We start from the raw sequence: 20,146 nt of genomic DNA on the forward strand, positions 1-20,146 counted from the left end.
AAAAAAGTGCTTATTTGTACCAACTAATGTTTAGTGTTGTACATTTCTTATTTATTATTTTGTTTGTTTGTTTTTACATTTAGTCATTTAGCAGATGTTTTTATCCAAAGCGACTTACAAGTGAGGAACAAGGCAAGCAAACAAAATTTAAGTCAAGGAGAAACAACATCAAAGCAAAGTGCTATCAAAAAAGTGTTTGTTTCAATAGATGTGAGAACAAAAGAGTAGAAACGTTTTTTTTTTTTTTTTTTTTTTAAGTGCAAAGGAAGAGACGGATGAGTTCTGTTTTTAGATGTTTTTTAAAGATTGCAAGAGAGGCTGAGCGTGCAGAGATAGGCAGCTCATTCCACAATAGTGGAAAGGACAGGAAGAGCTTGTGTCATCTGCATAGCAGTGATAAGAAAAGCCATGAGAATGGATGATAGAGCAAGGGGTCACTGAGCTGAACAGTTTTCCTTGGTGTCGACTGTGTGGCGCTGGTACCGCCAGACGTCGTTCACTGGCCAAGTGCAGTGGACGGGACGGGATGTAGACCTGAATGATTGAACTGAGAGAAGATGGAGCTGTGAATTTGACCACTCTGTGGGCAAGAGACACAGCTTTGAACTTGATCCTTGCAGCTACAGGAAGCCAATGCAAAGATCTGAAGAGCGGTGTGACATGAGACCTTTTTGGTTGATTGAAAATGAGGCGTGCTGCTGCATTTTGGATCATCTGGAGGGGTTTGGTCGTGGATGTCGGTAAACCCATCAGTAGTGCATTGCAGTAATCCAGACGAGATAAGATCAACACCTGTACAATGAGTTGGGTCGTGTACTCCGTCAGATAGGGTCTGATCTTTCTGATATTGTGGAGGGCATATCTGCACGACCTTAGAGACCGTGGAAATGTATCCCGTGAAGGTCAGATGATCATCAATGATGAGCCCCAGGTTTCTGGCTGACTTAGTAGGGACAATCAACACAGATCCAATGTTAATGCTGATGTTGTGTTGAGTTGAAGGTCTGGCAGGGAAGACTAGAAGTTCAGTTTTGGGTATGTTGAGTTGAAGGTGTCTTTTTCTCATCCAGGCAGAGATGTCAGAGAGACAGGCAGAGATGTGAGACGAGATAGTTGAGTCATCTGGCGGAAAGGACAGGAAGAGCGGTACACCAGTGGTGCGGTACACCGGTGGAGAGGTTATGAGAGTCGGAAACATACCCCTGCCAGGATACCTTGATGGTTTGTTTGGACAAGTATGACCGAAGCCAGGCTAGAGCTGATCCAGAGAAGACAGAAGTCTGAGAGTGCAGTCATGAGAATGTGATGGTTCACAGTGTCAATGGCTGCAGATAGATCTAATAGAATAAGGACAAAAGAGTTACCTGCAGCTTTAGCCACCCGTAGGGATTCCACAACAATCAGAAGCGCCGTTTCCACCACTCTTTGTTACGAACAGGACGGACAGGACTGACGGGGACCAAACGGGTAAGAACAAAAGGATATATTTATTAACAAAAAAGGTCACACTAACAAACATGAACAAAGTATCAACATAAAACACTGAGTTTTTGCCTGTGTTTCCACAAACTAAAACTCTAACGACAACATACAAAGTACCAACAAAAAACCACGCATTACTGCAGACATGAAACTAACAGACAAACTAAATGTACAAAGTGACAAACCAAAATCACTGCGGCAGGCAGGCAAACGGGAACAAACATACAAAACTAACAGGACAAAGTAACAACGAAAAACACTGCCTTAACGCAGACCAAACAATTCAACCTAACTAACACACAAAACAGAGGTTCCTGACGGACAAACAAACTGACCAGATTCATGGAGCCAAAATGACGAGAATGAAAATCAACAAACCAGCACTGCACTGAGGACTAAGGGTGCTTTTAAAACAGAGGGATGCACAGGTGAATTGAGTCAGTAATAAGTCCGGTGAGTTCAGTGGAAGGTGGAAAAAGTCCATGTATGAGTGTGTGGCAGGAGAGTGAGACAGAACAAAACCAAACCAAACCAAAAGACAGGGGCAGAGGGAGGAACTGTAACATTCTTGAAGCCAGACTGATTGACATAGAGGAGATTGTTCTGGGAAAGAAAGTCCTCTGACTTTTGTTTGAAGGCTGCACGTTCCAGGGTCTTGGCCAGAAATGAAAGAGACAAGTCTGTAGTTCTCCACAAGGGAGGGATCCAGAGAAGGCTGGCTTTTGCCATGTTCCATAAATTCATGAATGTTACCACTACACTACTAAACCAAACGATACTAGATTAGATTAGGTGATTTCTCCTGTACCTCCACCCCTCTTATCGATCTCTCTCCCTCTTGCTGTCTGGCATGGTCGTGCATTTTTGTTTAGTTTTATTCACATTTACCATGATGTTGATTTTACATTTATTTCCATAGGAATTTAAATTTTTGCTGTTCCATTTACATCATAACCTATTGAAAGCTCAGTTGCTTGTAAACTGGCTTTAAGTAGGTCAAGCAAAAGGTTCCTGACCTGCCATGAGCAACTGCATGTATCCTTACACACACAGACATACTGAAACCTGACGAACATCTCAACTTCTCTTCTACTCCCTTCACATCATTTCACACTTCCCCAGTCATTTAATTAAATATTAAATTTTTTGTGCTGCAGAACATATTGCAAAACCTACTGCTAAACGCCTTACTTTGCACTATATGTGCCAATAAGTTTGACGTAAGCTCTAATGTGACGTGAGGTGATAGTGTCAACACGTTGACACCACAAGGTAATTAGTACCTTTTACACAAAAATAAGGCATGAGTACATTAGAAGAAGCATTAACTACACAATACAGACTGAAATAGTTTGCAATGTTTCACAGTTTATTAATGAAAAATTGTCTACAGTGTAAACATATATTTTTTTAGATAGGTGCCACTGTAGAAAACAAAAAACTGTAAATTACAAATCACAATTTAAGAGCAGTATTCATACTGTATTTTGTAAGTACATTGTTTCTAATCTAATATTTCATGGTACGTGATATGTGCTAAGCCATGATTTTTATTTGAAAGCACCTTTTATGAAGTATTTTCAGACAGACAGTGAAAGGACACTTCTGTTGTTGGATTTTCAATTCAGACCCCTCAGGAGCACTAGAGGATGTCTCACCTGTGGCACAAGATCACTGTTTGTGATCCAACAAACAGTGATCCCAGTACATGTTCTTGATTTCCAAAGAACAAAGAGAGAAAGTTGTTCACAGTAAGACTTCTGAGAGGTAAAAATCTTCCTGTGCTTTCTTAAAACGGCGTGGTCGAGTACAGTAAATTGTGATGCAGAACAAATATTTTAGACCATCAGTAAAATGGCAGGAGGAAGAGCTTGGTCTAGACACCAACAGAATATATACATTTATACATATATCTTTTCTTTTTTTGTGAAACTTTATGAAAGGTACAGAATGAATCACCTTTTCTCATTTACTTACAGTAATTACTTCAAATAATAAATGAACCCATTCCAGCATTAACTGATTCTCCTGAGGGCGATGATGTGTCCTAACAGGGTGAGCACATTCCTTGACACACAGGAAGTATTTAAAAGGAAGTGAAAACTGATAGATCAAATTCATTCTGAGGAAATGCAGCGGGATTACAACAACTCGAGTAAAAGTTTTTTTTTTTCATCTACTTCTCAAGAAATCGTTTTTGGCCTGTGTTTACTTTAACGTGAGTGTATAAAAAGGAGGTGCAGAAAACATCGACTTCACTCAGAGAGCAGAGAAGAATACTTGCAGCAGAGATTCTTCAGATCAGAGCAGGGAAAATTACTGCAAAACAAATAACTTTGCTCCAACTTTAAAATACACAGCTAAGACAAAAATGAAGACTGCACTCCCTCGCATCGTCTTCCTGGCCTGCATGGTTATTTGCGTTTCTGCAAGCAGGAGTAAGTTTTTTTAGTTTTTTGGTTGTTGTTGTTTTGTTTGGCCATGAAAGGTCAATCTGTTACTGCTTTTATTTACAATGTACCTTCTGTTTTTCAGCTATTCTTCAGTGCCGGTGTGTAAAAACAAGCAAAATGGTGAATATATTTCACGTCGTAAACATCAAAGTGTATGAACCAAGTTCATATTGCAGCAGAAAAGAAGTCACGTAAGTACCTGTAGTGACAAATGTATTAAAAAATAGAAAAACATGTTTTTAGTTTTTTGTGTATGAGTTGCTAAGAGCCTTTCTCTTTCTCCTACAGTGTCCTGCTGAAAGATAACACCTCAGCATGTCTTGATCCCCAAGCACCATTCACCATAAGACTCCTGAAAGCATGGTACATGGTGCATGTTTAACACAGCATGAATTTATGGTTATGTAATTAAATAACGGACAGCTTGACAAATACAGCAAAAAAAATTGTCCAATGGTTGTTTTAATTAAGAGCTCTCGCACAGGTACATAAATAGGTTTACTAGAATGATGAATCTAATAATAGTGTTATAGATAAATAAATGAAAAGCAGGGATTGTAAACAGACAGACTAGTCACAGATTATCTGCTGTCTTAGATAATTGAAACACTGAAATCAGTGGTTAAATACGATGTGTTGTCTTCACAGGCAGAAGAAGATGAAGAAACCACGCTCAATGGCAATAAAAACAGCATCAAGCACAACATCAGCCACAGTAGTGCAGTCATTGTGAACATACTGTGTTGTGCATCACTGATGAAATTAGGAATCAATTTGTAAGAAGAAGTCTCCAAAAGGGAATGGTTGGTGTAGTAGAAGAGCAGAGAGAACAGCAAGATGTGGAAGTGTGTGTTGTTTCATACTCTGATAGGAGAAAGTGAGAACTGCAGCACTGCGGAGTAGTTTGGTCTGTGTTGTACAAACTCTGATGACACAGTAAATGTGAAAGCTTTAAATTGTGAAGTATGAAATGATGGTCAATGTTTTTTTTTTAATGTATTTTTAATAATCTGAAGGATTCACTGATGTTTTAATTTATGTGTGCAGTTTAACCAGATGATGTGTGGTTTGTGTAAAGAGTATTTTTTTAACTAAAGCAATTATAGCATGTAAAACTGCAATAAATGTGATGTTTTAAAGAAATTGATGCGTTTGACATTTGTTTTGAATCAATAACCAGCTTTCAGTTCAGAGCAGCCAGTGAATGGTTTCATCCTGAGTGGATGTTTTTACATTTCCACTGTGTAATTTTGAACCACATGTGTGTTTATATTGATATGTTCTCAGTATAAATACTAAATCCAGGTTAATTATGCTTGTCACACTCTCTATTTAAGGGCACATGCCTCTTGGGGCTGCAGTAGCTCAGGTGGTAGAGCTGTCGCCTACGAACCCCAGTGGTTTGATTCCCGGTTTCTCCTGGCTACCTGCTGAAGTGTCCTTGGACAAGACACCAAAACCCTGTAGTGTAGTGCTGACATACCATCTAGCAGCTGTCCAACCACAATTTCCCCAAGAGAATCAATCAAGTATTCATTGGTATAATCATTGTTTGGACAGCATATTATTTCTGTGTATGTTACCAGTCTTCAGCCACATACATACTCTCTCAGTCTGCCCCTCCATCTCTACTCCATTGCTCCGCTCTCCTGACACCTGCCCACAGGCCCAATTCAGAAATATTATCAGAAAACATGATCGTACTAAGGTTTTTCTCAGAATTTAATCACTGGTAGCAACTTTTAATCTTCCATCAGTGAACATGACCCCCGGTCTCCTCCCACACTCACTAGTTCTGCAGTCAACCACTACATACAGTGTATGGCTACTGCTCACCCTCACTCCTTATCAGATTGCGTCATGTCACTTTTCTTCACAAATGGAAGACAAACTTCCTGCCACCGCTGCCTCATGTAATAAAGAGTGATTACAACAATTCTGGTAAAAGTAGTTTTTTTTTCATCTACTTCTCAAGAAATCGTTTTTGGCCTGTGTTTACCTTAACGTGAGTGTATAAAAAGGAGGTGCAAGAAACATCGACTTCACTCAGAGAGCAGAGAGGAATACTTGCAGCAGAGCTTCATCAGATCAGAGCAGGGAAAATTACTGCAAAACAAATAACTTTGCCTCATCTCCAAAATACACAGCTAAGACAAAAATGAAGACTGCACTCCCTCGCATCGTCCTCCTGGCCTGCATGGTGATGTGTGTTACTGTAAACGGTAGTAAGTTTTTGTTTTTTGGTTGTTGTTGTTTTGTTGAGCCTATAACAGCCATGAAAAGTCAATCTGTTACTGCTTTTATTTACAATGTACCTTCTGTTTTTCAGCTATTCTTCAGTGTCAGTGCATAAAAACAAGCGAAATGGTGAATCCATCTCAAATTGTAGACATCAAGGTGAATGAACCAAGTTCATATTGCAGCAGAAAAGAAGTCATGTAAGTACCTGCAGTGACAAATGTATTAAAAAATAGAACAAAATGTTTTTAGTTTTTTGTGTATGAGTTGCTAAGAGCTTTTCTCTTTCTCCTACAGTGTCCAGCTGAAAAATAACATCTCAATGTGCCTTGATGCCAAAGCACCATTCACCATAAGACTCCTGAAAGAATGGTACGTGGTGCATGTTTAACACGGCATGAATTTATGGTTTTGTAATTAAATAACAGACAGCTTAACAAATACAGCAAAAAAAGTGTCCAATGGTTGTTTTAATTATGAGCTCTCGCACAGGTACATAAATTCTTTTTTAAGCGTTAAATTATTATAATTATAATTTTAAAAATATTGTTTATTGTTATTTGATAGGTTTTCTACAATAATGTATCTAATAATATATATTATTTATAGCATAAAAAGCAGGGATTGTAAACAGACAGACTAGTCACAAATTATCTGCTGTTTTAGACGATTGAAACATTGAAATCAGTGGTTGAATATTATGTGTTGTCCTCACAGGGACGAGAAGATAAAGAACACCATATACTCTAAGTGTCGGTGTGTAAAAACAAGCAAAATGGTGAATCCATCTCAAATAGTAAGGGTCGAGGTGATTAATCAAGGTTTCTATTGCAGGAGAATAGAAGTCATGTAAGTACCTGTAGTGCCAAATGTATTAAAAAAATAGAACAAAATGTTTTTAGTTTTTTGTGTATGAGTTGCTAAGAGCTTTTCTCTTTCTCCTACAGTGCCCAGCTGAAAAATAACCTCTCAGTGTGCCTTGATCCCAAAGCACCATTCATCATAAGAATCCTGAAAAAATTGTACGTGGTCCATGTTTAACACAGCATGAAATTATGGTTATGTAATTAAATAACAGACAGCTTGACAAATACAGCAAAAAAAGTGTCCAATGGTTGTTTTAATTATGAGCTCTCGCACAGGTACATAAATAGGTTTACTAGAATGATGAATCTAATAATAGTGTTATAGATAAATAAATGAAAAGCAGGGATTGTAAACAGACAGACTAGTCACAGATTATCTACTGTCTTAGATGATTGAAACACTGAAATCATTATTGTTATTTGACAGGTTTTCTAGAATTCTCAATAAAATAGTTAAAAAAAAAAAAAAAAAAAGGACTTATTATATCATATCTTGTTAAATGAAGGCCCTAGTCACAAATTATCTGCTGTTTCAGATGATTGAAACATCAAAATCAATGGTTGAATAAGTGTTGTCTTCACAGGGACGAGAAGATGAAGAACACCACAGTAGCGCAGTCATTGCAAACACACTGTATTGTGCATCACTGATGAAATTAGGAATCAGTTTGTAAGAAGACAGAGAAGCACAAGTCTCCAAAAGGGAATGGTTGGTGTAGTAGAAGATTTTAAAGCTGCAATTGCAACTTTGCCCACTGACAAAAGTAACAGCAAGATGTGGAAGTGTCTGTTGTTTCATTCTCTGATAGGAGAAAGTGAGAACTGCAGCACTGAGGAGTAGTTTGGTCTGTGTTGTACAAACTCTGATGACACAGTAAATGTGAAAGCTTTAAACTGTGAAGTATGAAATGATGGTGAATGTGATCTGTGTTTTCTTTTTTTGTTTTGTTTTGTTTTAATAATCTGAAGGATTCACTGATGTTTTAATTTACATGTGCAGTTTAACAAGGTGATGTGTGGTTTGTGTAAAGATTATTTTTTTAACTAAAGCAATTATAGCATGTAAAACTGCAATAAATGTGATGTTTTAAAGAAATTGATGCATTTGAGATTTTTATCTTGAATCAATAACCAGCTTTCAGTTCAGAGCAGCCAGTGAATAGTTTTTTGCATTTCCACTGTGTAATTTTGAACCACATGTGTGGTTATACTGATATGTGCTCAGTAGAAATATTAAATCCAGGTTAATTATGCTTGTCTTTCCTCTTATCATTGTTTGGACATCATATTATTTCTGTGTATGTTACCAGTCTTCAGCCACATACATACTCTCTCAGACTGCCCTTCCCTCTCTACTCCATTGCTCCACTCTCCTGACACCTGCCCGCGGGCCTTATTCAGAAACATTATCAGAAAACATGATCCTTCTCAGGTTTTTCTCAGAGTTTCATCACTGGTAGCAACTTTTAATCTTGCATCAGTGAGTGCGACCCCCGGTCTCCTCCCACACTCACTTGTTCTGCAGTCAACCACTACATACAGTGCGTGCCTGCTCCTCACAGTCGCTCCTTGCCAGATTGTGTCATGACACTTTTTTACAGACTGAAGAAAAAGACTTCCTGCCACCGCTGCCAGCAGCTCATGTGATGTTGTAATCTATGTCTAACTCTGCCCACTCACATACTTAGTCAATCTGCTCTGTGGCGTGACTCTGCTTTTATTAACGTTGCTGGGAAAACCACATAATGCTAATGTATGGACTGCTTATCTGTGCATTCTGTGTAGTCCAGCTAAAGCTGGCTGCAGCTCACCTGTTACCTGATACTGAAAAAACCCACTAACGTTAATACTCTAACTAGCTCTGATTTGTCTTTACTCTGACAGAACAATGTGATATTAAGCAGTTTTTTGCTCCTTACTGACAGATGAATGCAATGTGTTTCACTATGTATTAAAGGAAAGTATCTGTTGAAGTGTTTGTTGTAGAATGTGAAGACAGGTTTGTAGGGAGTATCTTCATATAATAATGAGCTGAGACCGGACACCAGGGATGATGAGAAACAATCCAAGCCTGTCTAAGAAATATGTGTTTTTGCCAAATGAAGTCAGTCGAGCTCGTACAACCAAGTTGTTCTGGTTTGGCTCCTTTCACAAGTAAAACCTACTCAAGCGAGACTTGCATCAGACTCTGTATTGCTCATTTTTCTGACAGACACCAAGATTACATTGAGACCAACCTACCACCTGGGTTGAAAACTGTGCTTTTTGTTATCCACCCTGTTGTTTACAGTATCTAATGACGGACATCATCACAAACTTTACAGTCCATTATATGTACAGTCAGAAAGTATTGACTGTATTTTTTATTTTTTTTGCTTTCAAAACCAGATGAAAGTTGCGAATTTCGACTTTTACTTGACTGTACACAAATCTCCATATGTTAAACAAACAGCTCTTAATGGCTACTCTTTGTTTAAACCTTGTTTTAACTGCAAAGAATCCGTGTGCTGTTGAAAAAGAGTCAGACACAAAAAATGATTTACTGAGCAACACAGACACAATGGTTAATTCAAGCAAAATAACTGCAGCTGATGAAAGACGTACTTTGAGAGCTGTGAAGTAAAAACCTCCACAAAGCATGAAGATATCACTTCATGAGACTGTACCACGAGATACAAAACCCATCAGCAGCAGGAATCAGAAAGTGAGGCTGGGATTTGTAGAAAAGTACAGAGATGAATTGGCCTTGTGGTTCCAATACATCTGGAGGGGACAGAGGAAAGAGGATCTTAAAGCATCTGAATGTGTTAGGATCCTCTCACTGAACCTGTAAATACAGAACAAATGGGAAAAAGACTACTGAAAACAAGACATTATACATCAATCACATTTATAACAAAAGACCCTTTGAAATGAGCACACCAATACATTAAATAATACATATTATTATCTAATGTGGTCCTCCAGGCTGTAAAAAATCCCATTAAAAAAATCCCCTCAGGATGGTTTTGTTTTTCAAAGTAACACAGTTTCAGTTCTTGCAGCCTTGTGGTCTTGATTGTTTGCACAATGACCCACTTTTATCCCACAATTATGACCCAAACTTCTGATAAACACACACATGCCTTCAATCATAAGAGAGAAATATTTCTCAAGTCTCAAGACAACACTATCTTCAAAAAGATGATTTCCGTTTCAGGGTGGGTTCGTTCCATCTGCCTATTTGTTAATATTTTACCTTTGTCTCAAAAGCCGAAGCACTTCATGAATATTGTTGCATAGAACAATAAACAAAGACATTCAACTAATATGTTCAGTGTTAATTAATCAGTTTAACTGTGTAATGATTGTTGTGATGTGCATTTTAGTTTCTACGTTAAATCCAACATTTCCAAAAAATATGTTTCCAATTTCCAGTTTAGTTCAGATTTATGTCAAACAATAATCCTATCAAAAATATAACATGTTTTTATTGAATCGTGTGCATTCATTTTATTTGGTTAAACTACCAGAGTTTAATTTATCACGTTGCGATTGTAAATTAAAACTGAAATGAAATAAAAGGCCAGATGTCAAACAGTAAATAATGAAAAACTGAACTAAAATCCTTTTTAATGAGCAGCTTGAAAGACTGGGAAAGAACAACAAGCGTAAACAAACACAAACAAGAGTCATTCAGAAACAGGAATGTAGAGTATTTACATATGTACAGTATAGAGACAGAAGAAGTCCCCTAACAATGTCAACAACTACACTGTCTCACAGCGCTGGAACTGTGGCCACAGGTAAAGTTGTAAAGTTGTCTGAACGTCCAGACACACACGTTCTCTCTGGATGACTCAGTTCTTTGGCGGTTGACCGTGACCACCGTGTCTTAACCTCAGTGTGGTTGATCCCCTGAACTCACCGTCTCATGACTGTCTTCTGCTGCACATGTGAACACGCCAAAGTGAAACCAACATTAGTAAATCACAAATCTGGGTTTTTTTTATTGTTTGTATGTTCATTAGGACCACATGATCACTGTGTGTATAAATATTCCTCTGCAGATGTCTGAGAAACAGTACCAACATCTGTCTTCCATTGGTCGGAGTTCAAGAAGCAACCAGCAGCCACCTAAACAAGATGAAGCTGTGCATCCTGCTCGTGCTTGGGACCCTGTTTGTCATCATTAATGGTAAGAGATATACAGCTACATGGTGCCATAGTTGCGTAAACGTTCCTGTGAAATTGTGCGCGAACTGATTCTAGGAAATTAAAATAGTTAAAGACGTTTCCTGCTGTTACTCTTGCTGGTCCTTCCTGATGTTGACATACTTGACTGAGGAAATAGTTTTTTAAACATCTGTACGTATATATGGGGCTGCCACATTATAATCTTTAATCCTGAAGCAGCATTTTGACTTCAACGTGACATTTATAATCTTGAATTAGGAAATCAGAGGGTGAGCAGCTGTTGTTTCGTAACAGCACAGGAAACTGTATGTATATAAACATGTGACAAGGTTAAAGCAGGTTGAAGACACTGAACTTTAATAACTTTCTATCTTCACTGAAATATTAGGAAATATGTGTTTTTGCATGTTGTCACCCAGTTGTTACCAATAAATTAAAATACCGCACATCACTGTCTAAGTTATGTTGTTTGTTTTTTATTTTTCTCTGTGGAATGAAACTCAAACTATAGAGACTTCAAACTTGCTTCTGGTTGGTTTTATAGTTGCATGCTAACTCCGTCATAAGTGCATGTTAATGACTGTCTTGTATTTTTGGCCTGTAACTTAGTTGAACTCATGATTAAGTGTAAAAAGTGATTAATTATTTCATAGCAGAGCCAAAGTAAAGTCTTTCCTCCTCCGCTGTGATGTGTTTCCTCTAAGTCATAAGTATTAACATATTTAATGAACCTATAATAATTGCACAAGTAGATTTGTTTGATGTTTGTTTGTTTGTTTGTTTGTTTTGAGAACACCTCATAGTGCTGGTGGAAAAAGTATGTAAACCCTTCATGACCTCAAATGTAGATTATTGGTAATGTTAGTGTTATTAATTCCACTTAGATGAAAGATCAGATCACAGAAAGAGCGAACACCAAACAGAAGACATCTGCATCTTGTTAAACAGAAAACTCTTTTACACAAATGATTTAGACACTGACACTGTCAAGAGAGAGAAGCTTATTATCTAAGAATATCTGCACCAGCGACTAAAATTTTAATTCTGACTGTTCATGACAGGTTTGCCGCCGATCAGCAGAGACTTCAACAGCCACTGTCGGTGTCTGCAGGTGGAGTCGAGGATCATCCCTCCAGACAGTCTGAGGAGCATCAAGCTCTTCCCTGAAGGGCCTCACTGCGCAGAAACTGAAATCATGTAAGTGATTTCATTGCACAGATTTGTTTTAGTACCCATGTTGAATCATCATATATCACACACTGTGGCTATAAACAATGGTAGAAATCCTGTTCAACTGCTGCCAATGAGGATACTGACGTCACGACTTTAGTACTACATGAAGTTTTGCAATTTCAGTGACTCTCTGATGCAGAGTTTACATTCAGCAGTTGCCAACAGTCAACAGTTGTATGTGTTTGACCTTTAAGTCCTAAGGCAGCTTTGCACAATACAACAAAGTTGGTCAGTGAAAACACTTTTTTGTCATATAATATATATTCATCATATATATTTCGTTGCATTTTAGACAAAGTCCTACATTTGATGGAAATGTAGTTTGCATGATAGAAAGTGGATTGTACATAATAAAAAATGAAAGATTAGGTGTTGCTTTTTTCCTTTTTTAACAATTTAGATGTTTGTATTTGTGAAAAGAAAGTTCACACATTTGCACTTCTAACCCTTTTTAATGTAAACGTCGATCTCCTTTGGTGCTCCCATCATTTTTTCAAATGTTTCAAAAGCTTTATGAACATAGAAACTTATGTTACTCAATACCAGTGACTGGATCTTGCACTACTATACAGCAGAGACATAGTCTTTGCTGTATAGTATAATGCAGAACACGTGTTACATGGGTAAGATATACTATACAACGTAGTTTACACCAGTCAGCCACAACATTGAAACCACCAGGTAGTTTTTTTTATGTTGTTTCTGGCTGGTTTCCTGTTTGGATAGAGCTTGTGACCTTTATTGCCTATCATGCTCCCCTGTCTCCTACCACTTCTGCTTAATGTCAATTTTTTTTTTTAAATGCCATAATAATCTTAGTGCGGGAATTATTACGAGTCAGAGCTTGTTTCACTATTTACTCTGATGGTTCCAACAAAAACACTAGTCAGCCAAGCAGAAGATTTCCATGTAATGTGAACAGTCTCACTTTTATCACGTTGTTGTTTGTATGTTGTGAAATAGTTGTGGGAAAGCATGTAAATGCAGAATAAGACACTCCTGTTATCAGCTTCTAGAAAAAATAATGTTGCCCTCATTGCTCAAGTACCAACCGATGTAGCAAAGTGATGACGCAGCGTAGCACAGTCATAGATAAAAGGCAACTGTGCTGAATCACATCTTGTATAAATTATTTTGATCGAGGCCACATTACATGTGTTTGGTATTGTTACTGTGACTTTGAGTGAGAAAAAAATTTGTTTTATTCTTTCTTTCCCACCTCAAATATGTTCTGGCAGTTTGAAGGAACGTTTAATGTAAAATTCTGCGTCAGAACTTGTGTGTGCCAAGTGTAATTGTACCTCTGGTCCCCTAAGGCTGTTACATGCTCCCACTTGCTCAGGTTAACACAAACAAATTATGATAATGAATAGATCTACTGTTTGATGTGCACCATTTATGCCAATTAAATAAATTAAAACAAAACATCCACTCTAGGTCAAATCTAAAATCCCAGCAAGGTTAAATAATGTCTGCCTCTAACATACCTATGGTCTTCTTTGTTTTTTAGAGCTGAGCTGATAAACAAGGAGAAGGTCTGTCTGAACCCAAAGTCCACCTGGGTGAAGAAGCTGATCAGCTTTGTTCTTGAGAAGCAGCTGCACCACCAGGGAAATGCACCCAAGAAATCCCAAGTTCCCAATTAAAACATATCACAGTTTAAACTGTGACTCTTCCCCTGCAGTCATGAGCCATGCAGTATTACTTTATTGAATAAATGTCGGTGTTGGTCTTTGTGTAACTTTAACTTATTCTTGGTTTTATTTCTACTTCTTCGTGTTTTCATTTCAGAATTTATTCTGACTGGATGTTTTTTATACACATTTTTTAAACACAAGTTTCACTTTCTGGCTTTGTGTTGCTAAGGATGTATTAAACAAAGGGTTATAAATGTGCCACTACATTTAAGCTGAGGCGACCACTTGTACTGAAAATGTGATGACAATTCATGTGCATAAGGTGTTTAAATGTGTTTGTGAAGTGTGATCTGGGATGAAAATCATGTTAAGGCGTTTGATTGTATGACCCTTCGAAAGCAGATACTGTAGCATGAAGTTTGTAACACTCTAAAATGTACCTTTTATTAATGCTTCACTGATCGCAACAAATGATTTCTTTTGAGCATTGACAGAATCACAACATGCTGAAACGTCTAATTAAAAGCTTTATATAAATCAAACAGATGGTTACAAAGTAAAATGTGTGTTACAGCAACAATTAGATACGGTGTCTTGCTGTGCGCTTTGTTGAACAGCTGCCAATAAACTCAACTGTAATATGACACGTTTAAAGTGTTTAGAGTCTTATTTTGGCATGGTAACATTTGGAAATTAGCACTGAACACACAGTCGAGCTGAGACAGATGGGAATCATTAGGTATCTGGTCATAAAGCAAAGTGCTGCACAGACAATGATTCAGCTCTGGATGATGGTTTGATTTATATATGTGGTACTCCCCACAATGGTCCATGAGACATGTCATAGATGTGAACATCATGGTGGCGATTAGTGCTGGTTCACCAAATAAGTAGCCAAGTAGGCTTCATCCCACTGGGACCACAGTGAATAACACTTCATGGACGTCCATCCCATCCAATAGAAGTAGAGCATAGCATAGCTAAAAATGATATATAGGCACTACCATGATGTTTTTAGTCTTAGGAGCCCAGGTGCATACCTTCAGTATGCATACCTTCAGTATGCATACCTTCAGTATGCCAAATAGGCCAAGTTTCTGTCCACAAAGAGTGCACACACCTGTGACATTTGCAATTTAGTCATCACTTAATTAAAACAGTTTGGGTGGAACATGATATAAGACTAAATAGAAACCAAACCGTTGACACTTTGTTGGGACACACAGGAAACTCTCTTGCGACTTCTAATATATATGTGTCATCAAGGAGTAACCACCTGGTTACCTGAGCAGCAGCAGGTACTCCATCCTGATATCACTAGTGGCAAGGGCCCTGAGAAAACACAAAACTTGTGAACAGGCAACTACATACACCCACATTTGGAGATGAATAGATGTTTACACAGGATCACTGGAAACCCTTGAAGAATAAAAGTTATTATGTTTAACATAACCAAATATATTTCCCTTGGCTGTCTCTACAAGAACTATTTATGTATGATAACAATACATGATAATGATGACTTAAGTGAAAATCGAAACTTGGCATAGTGTATTAGAAGAAATGTTCATAAAGTGAATGTTCTACAGCTGGAAATCTGAATATTGCTGAATCTGAGTGGAGCAATAAGTGAATTTTTAGATCCATCAGTACCAACAGGTGTACCTCATCTTATGACAAGGTCAAGGATCAGGTAAATTGCCTTTAACACAGCATAAAAGCATAAAAAATATTCCCTCTCTCTTTAAGAAACTGAAAAATTATATCATTAAAATGATATCATTATATCATTAAAATTCCTTTGAGGATAAATCAGCTAAGCAAACAAAACCCTTATAATAACAATAATAGTTGGATATAAGGCAGAGTAGTTATTCTAGTTAATGTGTGAAATGTCTGATTGTGCAACAACACTGATTGTAAGCCTCTTTACTGTAAAACGCCAGAAAGCACCAGCACACCTACATTAAAAACATATATTTATTAAAATTTACAAATACTTTTCAGGAAAATAGCTCACTCTCATTGGCCATAACTATAAACATAAAAAAAAAGTGGCTGGATAGGATAGAGGTGAGATCACCATCAGGTCGACCTAGCCTGAAATTTCAGCATTATCTGTCTGACTTTATGATTAATGATTTCCATCTGACTCACGTCCGCATTATCTGCGTGGGCAAGTTGGCCTAGTTTCAGCTGTGAAATACTACAATGAGAGAAGATTGCCTGATAGGGGAAATGTCAAATAAAGTGGGTTTTTGTCATATATATCCATCAATACTAAAACCAACACATATTTGTTTGAAGAACAAGATAAACAAAAATATTCTTTACAGGAAGGCACATAGAAAACAAAACAAGTGATTTCCCACAGTAAAGATAAATGACTTTGTTGTTCAGGGCGTGACCAACCACAGGTCGATTATAATAGAAGAATTTAAAATGACTGAAAACAAAAAGATGACTCCAAAAAACAATCAAATTTGTGGGTTTGTTAATTTAAACTCCTGAAGTCAGATGGAAAGTAATAATCATCTCCAGCACCACAATAAGACATTGTTTCAGTGTAAAGGAGACAAGCTGAACAGCAGCTTCACCGGGCATTGGGTCAGAAAGTCAAGTTAAGAATGAATTAAAACTGCTTCAATAATCGAGAGTCTGTGTTGCAGGAAATTCTGAGGATTCATCTGGTGCAACGACATAACCCTTCCCCAGGGGGAACCATGCCTGCAGGGCTTCTGTCCAGCTACTAGTATCACAGAAGGTCAACAAGATGTCAAAGACTGTGAACAGACAGAGATAGAAAGAGAGTTTATTAAAAGGTGGGGGCACCTACCTGGGGGGAGGTGTTCCCCAGGTATAAAATCCCTGATTTCCCTTTGTTCAGGGTCTTTTTTCATTCTGACCGCTCTTAAACCTTCTTTGCAAAGAAATAAAACCTTGTCGGCCAGCAGAGGTCTCAATTTCATTTTTCACCAGCAGAGGAAAATTTCCACAACAATCACAATCTCTTTAAAAGTCTCTTTCCAGAGCGAAGCTTGATTCCAAAGCATCACCTAATGATCCATTACCCAAGCTGCATTAGAAAGATTGGGCCACTTGTACATATGTGGTGCATGAGGTTTGAAAGAAAGCACAACTTCTTCAAAAAATCTGTGAAGAATTTTAAAAACATCACAAAAATACTAGTCAAGAAACACCAGAAACAATTAGCTTTTCATTTTGAAAATTTTTATTTTAAAAGATTAGAATTTGGCTCTATTAATGAAGTTTTGGTTAGCACTTTAGAGGGCAGTGAGGCACTACATGGAACTTTTGATTTATCTTATGTTTCCACAACTTCCTGGGTCAAAAACTATGGCGCGGAGTATCAGGTTGGCATGTGTGTATGTTTAATAATAACATTCAAATAATTTTCAACACTTGTTTTGACGTTAGAAAATCAACACTACTTAGTGTTAAATTCAAACAGTAACACTGTTGTTAAATTTTGTCCACACTCGCTCAGTGTTAGTCAGTGTTAATTTTTAACTCCATACAGTGTTGAAAGAACACTGAGTGAAACATTTAACACTTTTGAAAGGGTTAATTTAACACTTAAAAGAGTGGACACGTATACTTTTGTAGTGTTAAATTTAACACTGTCATAGTTAATTTAACACTAGCGATTTTGCTGTGTATTGTTTCCAAAACTGAAAGAAATAAGGAAAATAAATTGTATCAAAGAGAATCAAACAGGGTAAAACAGTCAATATGGAAATGTGAATGTACTGTACTGCATAAAGAAATGTGTTTCTATTATCCTAAGTTCTCTGATATACAAAAACTGAACTTTATCATCTTCATGGCAGGATTACCGCAGGATTATTCTATTACACTGCTTTAGTTTTAGATATTGGTACCTGATAAACTTCCAACTTTTTGCAGAAGTGATATACAGTTACCCAACAGCAATGTGAAAAACGTGTGGAGAGTATGCCTTTTCATGTCTTAATATAGAGTTTTATTTTAATCATTCAAATTCTGCAAACACTGCATCTAATTTGATATTTTAAGTGTTGTCATTTCCTTTAAATGCACAGTATTTTCTAAATAACAATAGTTTTATTTGGAATTTAGGAGAAGCATTGTCAGCATTCATTTCGACAGTACATGAACAAAAAATCCCTAAGAAACTGATTTTTTTGCAGAGGTGTCTTATTTTTTTTCCAGAGCTGTATTTTAATTCTGTTATTATACTGTCTGTCTGTTGATGGTAAATTACCTGTGACCTGAGAAGGTTTGGGAGTAGTTATAACTAATAGTAGCAGTATTCAGGGAATAAGTAGCAGTCGTTTTAAAAATGTGGTCAGATATCTCCATCTGCTGATCAAATGATGCATTACGTTAGATACCATCAGGCAAATTGAATCCTACTAAGATGCAGCAATCCTGCCTTAGGATAATTCATTCATAAATACAGATTTTAAATAAATTTAATTGTTCAAACCTTCTTCAGCATCTGGTGAGAGGTAGATCAGAGCTTCTGCTGGAAACAAGTCCAACTGTCCTCTGAAATTAACACAACAAAATGAATGAAAGTGCATCAGAGTCTGAGGTCTCGGGTTAAATATTCAAACTGTGCCTGAAGAAAATTTGATTACTGGGGAGTTTTGGAGAGGGGGAGCCTCTATAAACTTCTTATTGTCCTGTAATTCTTCTTCTCTTTCGTCTTTTCCCATCGGGGGTCGCCACAGCGAATCATCCTTTTCCACCTCACTCTGTCATGGACATCTTCTACCCTAACATTAGCCAACCTCATGTCCTCTGTTAAGACATCCATATATCTCCTCTAAGGTCGTCCTCTTGCCCTCCTGCCTGGCAGCTCCATCTCCAACATCCTTCTACCAATATACTCACTATCCCTCCTCTGAACATGTCCGAACCATCTCAGTCTGGCCTCTCTGACTTTGTCGCTAACACAGGCAACGTGAGCCGTCCCTCTGATGTACTCGTTCCTAATTCTGTCTAACCTGGTCACTCCTAAGGAGAACCTCAACATCTTCATCTCTGCTCCCTCCCTCTCAGCCTCTTGTCTCTTTCTCACTGCTACCGTCTCTAACCCATAGAGCAGAGCTGGTCTCACCACTGTCTTGTACACCTTTCCTTTGAGTCTTGCTGACACTCTTCTGTCACACAACACTCCTGACACTTTCCTCCACCCGCTCCCACCTGCCTGCACTCGCCTCTTCACCTCTTTTCCACACTCTCCATCACACTGAACTGTTGACCCCAAGTACTTAAACTCCTGCACCTTCTTCACCTCAGCCCCCTGTAACCTAACGCTTCTACCTTGATCCCTCTCGTTTAGACACATGTATTCTGTCTTACTACGACTGACCTTCATGCCTCTTCTTTCCAGAGCAAACCTCCACCTCTCCAGCTGTTCCTCTACCTGCTCTCTACTTTCACTGGAAATCACAATGTCATCCGCAAACATCATTGTCCAGGGAGATTCCTGTCTGACCTCATCTGTAAGCCTGTCCATCAGCATAGCAAACAAGAAGGGACTCAAAGCTGATCCTTGGTGTAGTCCCACCTCCACCTTGAACTCCTCTGTCTGACCTACAGCACATCTCACCACCGTCATACTTCTCTCATACATGTCCTGAACTACTCTGACGTACTTCTCTGCCACTCCCGACGACCTCATACAGTACCACAGCTCCTCCCTCGGCACCCTGTCATACGCCTTCTCTAAATCTACAAAGACACAATGCAGCTCCTTCTGACCATCTCTGTACTTTTCCATCAACATTCTCAACATGCTCACAAATCTCCACCTTCTTCCTAAGCCTGGCTTCCACTACTCTTTCCCACAGCTTCATTGTGTGGCTCATCAACTTTATTCCTCTATAGTTGCTGCAGTTCTGCGTGTCGCCCTTGTTCTTACAGATCGGAACCAGAACGCTTCTCCTCCATTCCTCAGGCATCTTCTCACTCTCTAGAATCCTATTGAACAAACTGGTTAGAAACTCCACTGCTGTCTCTCCTAAGCACTTCCACACCTCCACAGGTACGT

At 38.1% G+C, this 20,146-nt stretch overlaps 3 protein-coding genes and 1 long non-coding RNA gene across 8 annotated transcripts; 3 read left to right on the top strand and 1 right to left on the bottom strand.

Moving 5' to 3' along the window:
• Window positions 1–1,337: 1,337 nt before the first annotated feature.
• On the top strand, window positions 1,338–8,180 carry LOC113157275 (platelet basic protein-like). 5 transcript variants are annotated; one of them, XM_033326573.1, is made up of 9 exons: window positions 1,338–1,467; window positions 3,111–3,249; window positions 3,462–3,537; window positions 5,911–6,160; window positions 6,265–6,373; window positions 6,471–6,545; window positions 6,891–7,022; window positions 7,121–7,195; window positions 7,624–8,180. In XM_033326573.1, the coding sequence occupies exons 4-9, from the start codon at window positions 6,094–6,096 to the stop codon at window positions 7,688–7,690; spliced, it is 525 nt and encodes a 174-aa protein (XP_033182464.1). In that variant the 5' UTR covers window positions 1,338–1,467; window positions 3,111–3,249; window positions 3,462–3,537; window positions 5,911–6,093; the 3' UTR covers window positions 7,691–8,180. The 5 variants fall into 5 exon arrangements, with proteins under 5 accessions (XP_033182464.1, XP_033182466.1, XP_033182465.1 ...); XM_033326575.1 differs by lacking the exon at window positions 3,111–3,249; XM_033326574.1 differs by lacking the exon at window positions 1,338–1,467 and having other exon boundaries at window positions 2,974–3,249.
• Window positions 3,544–5,078, top strand: LOC113157278 (C-X-C motif chemokine 3-like). The gene is made up of 4 exons (XM_033326576.1): window positions 3,544–3,920; window positions 4,018–4,126; window positions 4,224–4,298; window positions 4,584–5,078. Exons 1-4 carry the CDS (start codon window positions 3,854–3,856, stop codon window positions 4,666–4,668), a joined length of 336 nt encoding a protein of 111 aa, XP_033182467.1. The 5' UTR covers window positions 3,544–3,853; the 3' UTR covers window positions 4,669–5,078.
• A 2,916-nt stretch (window positions 8,181–11,096) lies between the features above and the next one.
• Window positions 11,097–14,731, top strand: LOC113157279 (interleukin-8-like). The gene is made up of 3 exons (XM_026352650.1): window positions 11,097–11,216; window positions 12,277–12,412; window positions 13,959–14,731. Exons 1-3 carry the CDS (start codon window positions 11,165–11,167, stop codon window positions 14,092–14,094), a joined length of 324 nt encoding a protein of 107 aa, XP_026208435.1. The 5' UTR covers window positions 11,097–11,164; the 3' UTR covers window positions 14,095–14,731.
• A 1,316-nt stretch (window positions 14,732–16,047) lies between these two features.
• LOC113157282 lies at window positions 16,048–18,848 on the bottom strand. The gene is made up of 3 exons (XR_003298441.1): window positions 18,729–18,848; window positions 18,575–18,636; window positions 16,048–16,868 (listed from the first exon to the last, which is right to left on the bottom strand). It is a non-coding gene; the product is annotated as an uncharacterized LOC113157282 (long non-coding RNA).
• Between the last annotated feature and the right edge of the window lie 1,298 nt (window positions 18,849–20,146).

Source organism: Anabas testudineus, chromosome 18 (assembly GCF_900324465.2).
Source record: "Anabas testudineus chromosome 18, fAnaTes1.2, whole genome shotgun sequence".
NCBI lineage: Eukaryota > Metazoa > Chordata > Actinopteri > Anabantiformes > Anabantidae > Anabas > Anabas testudineus.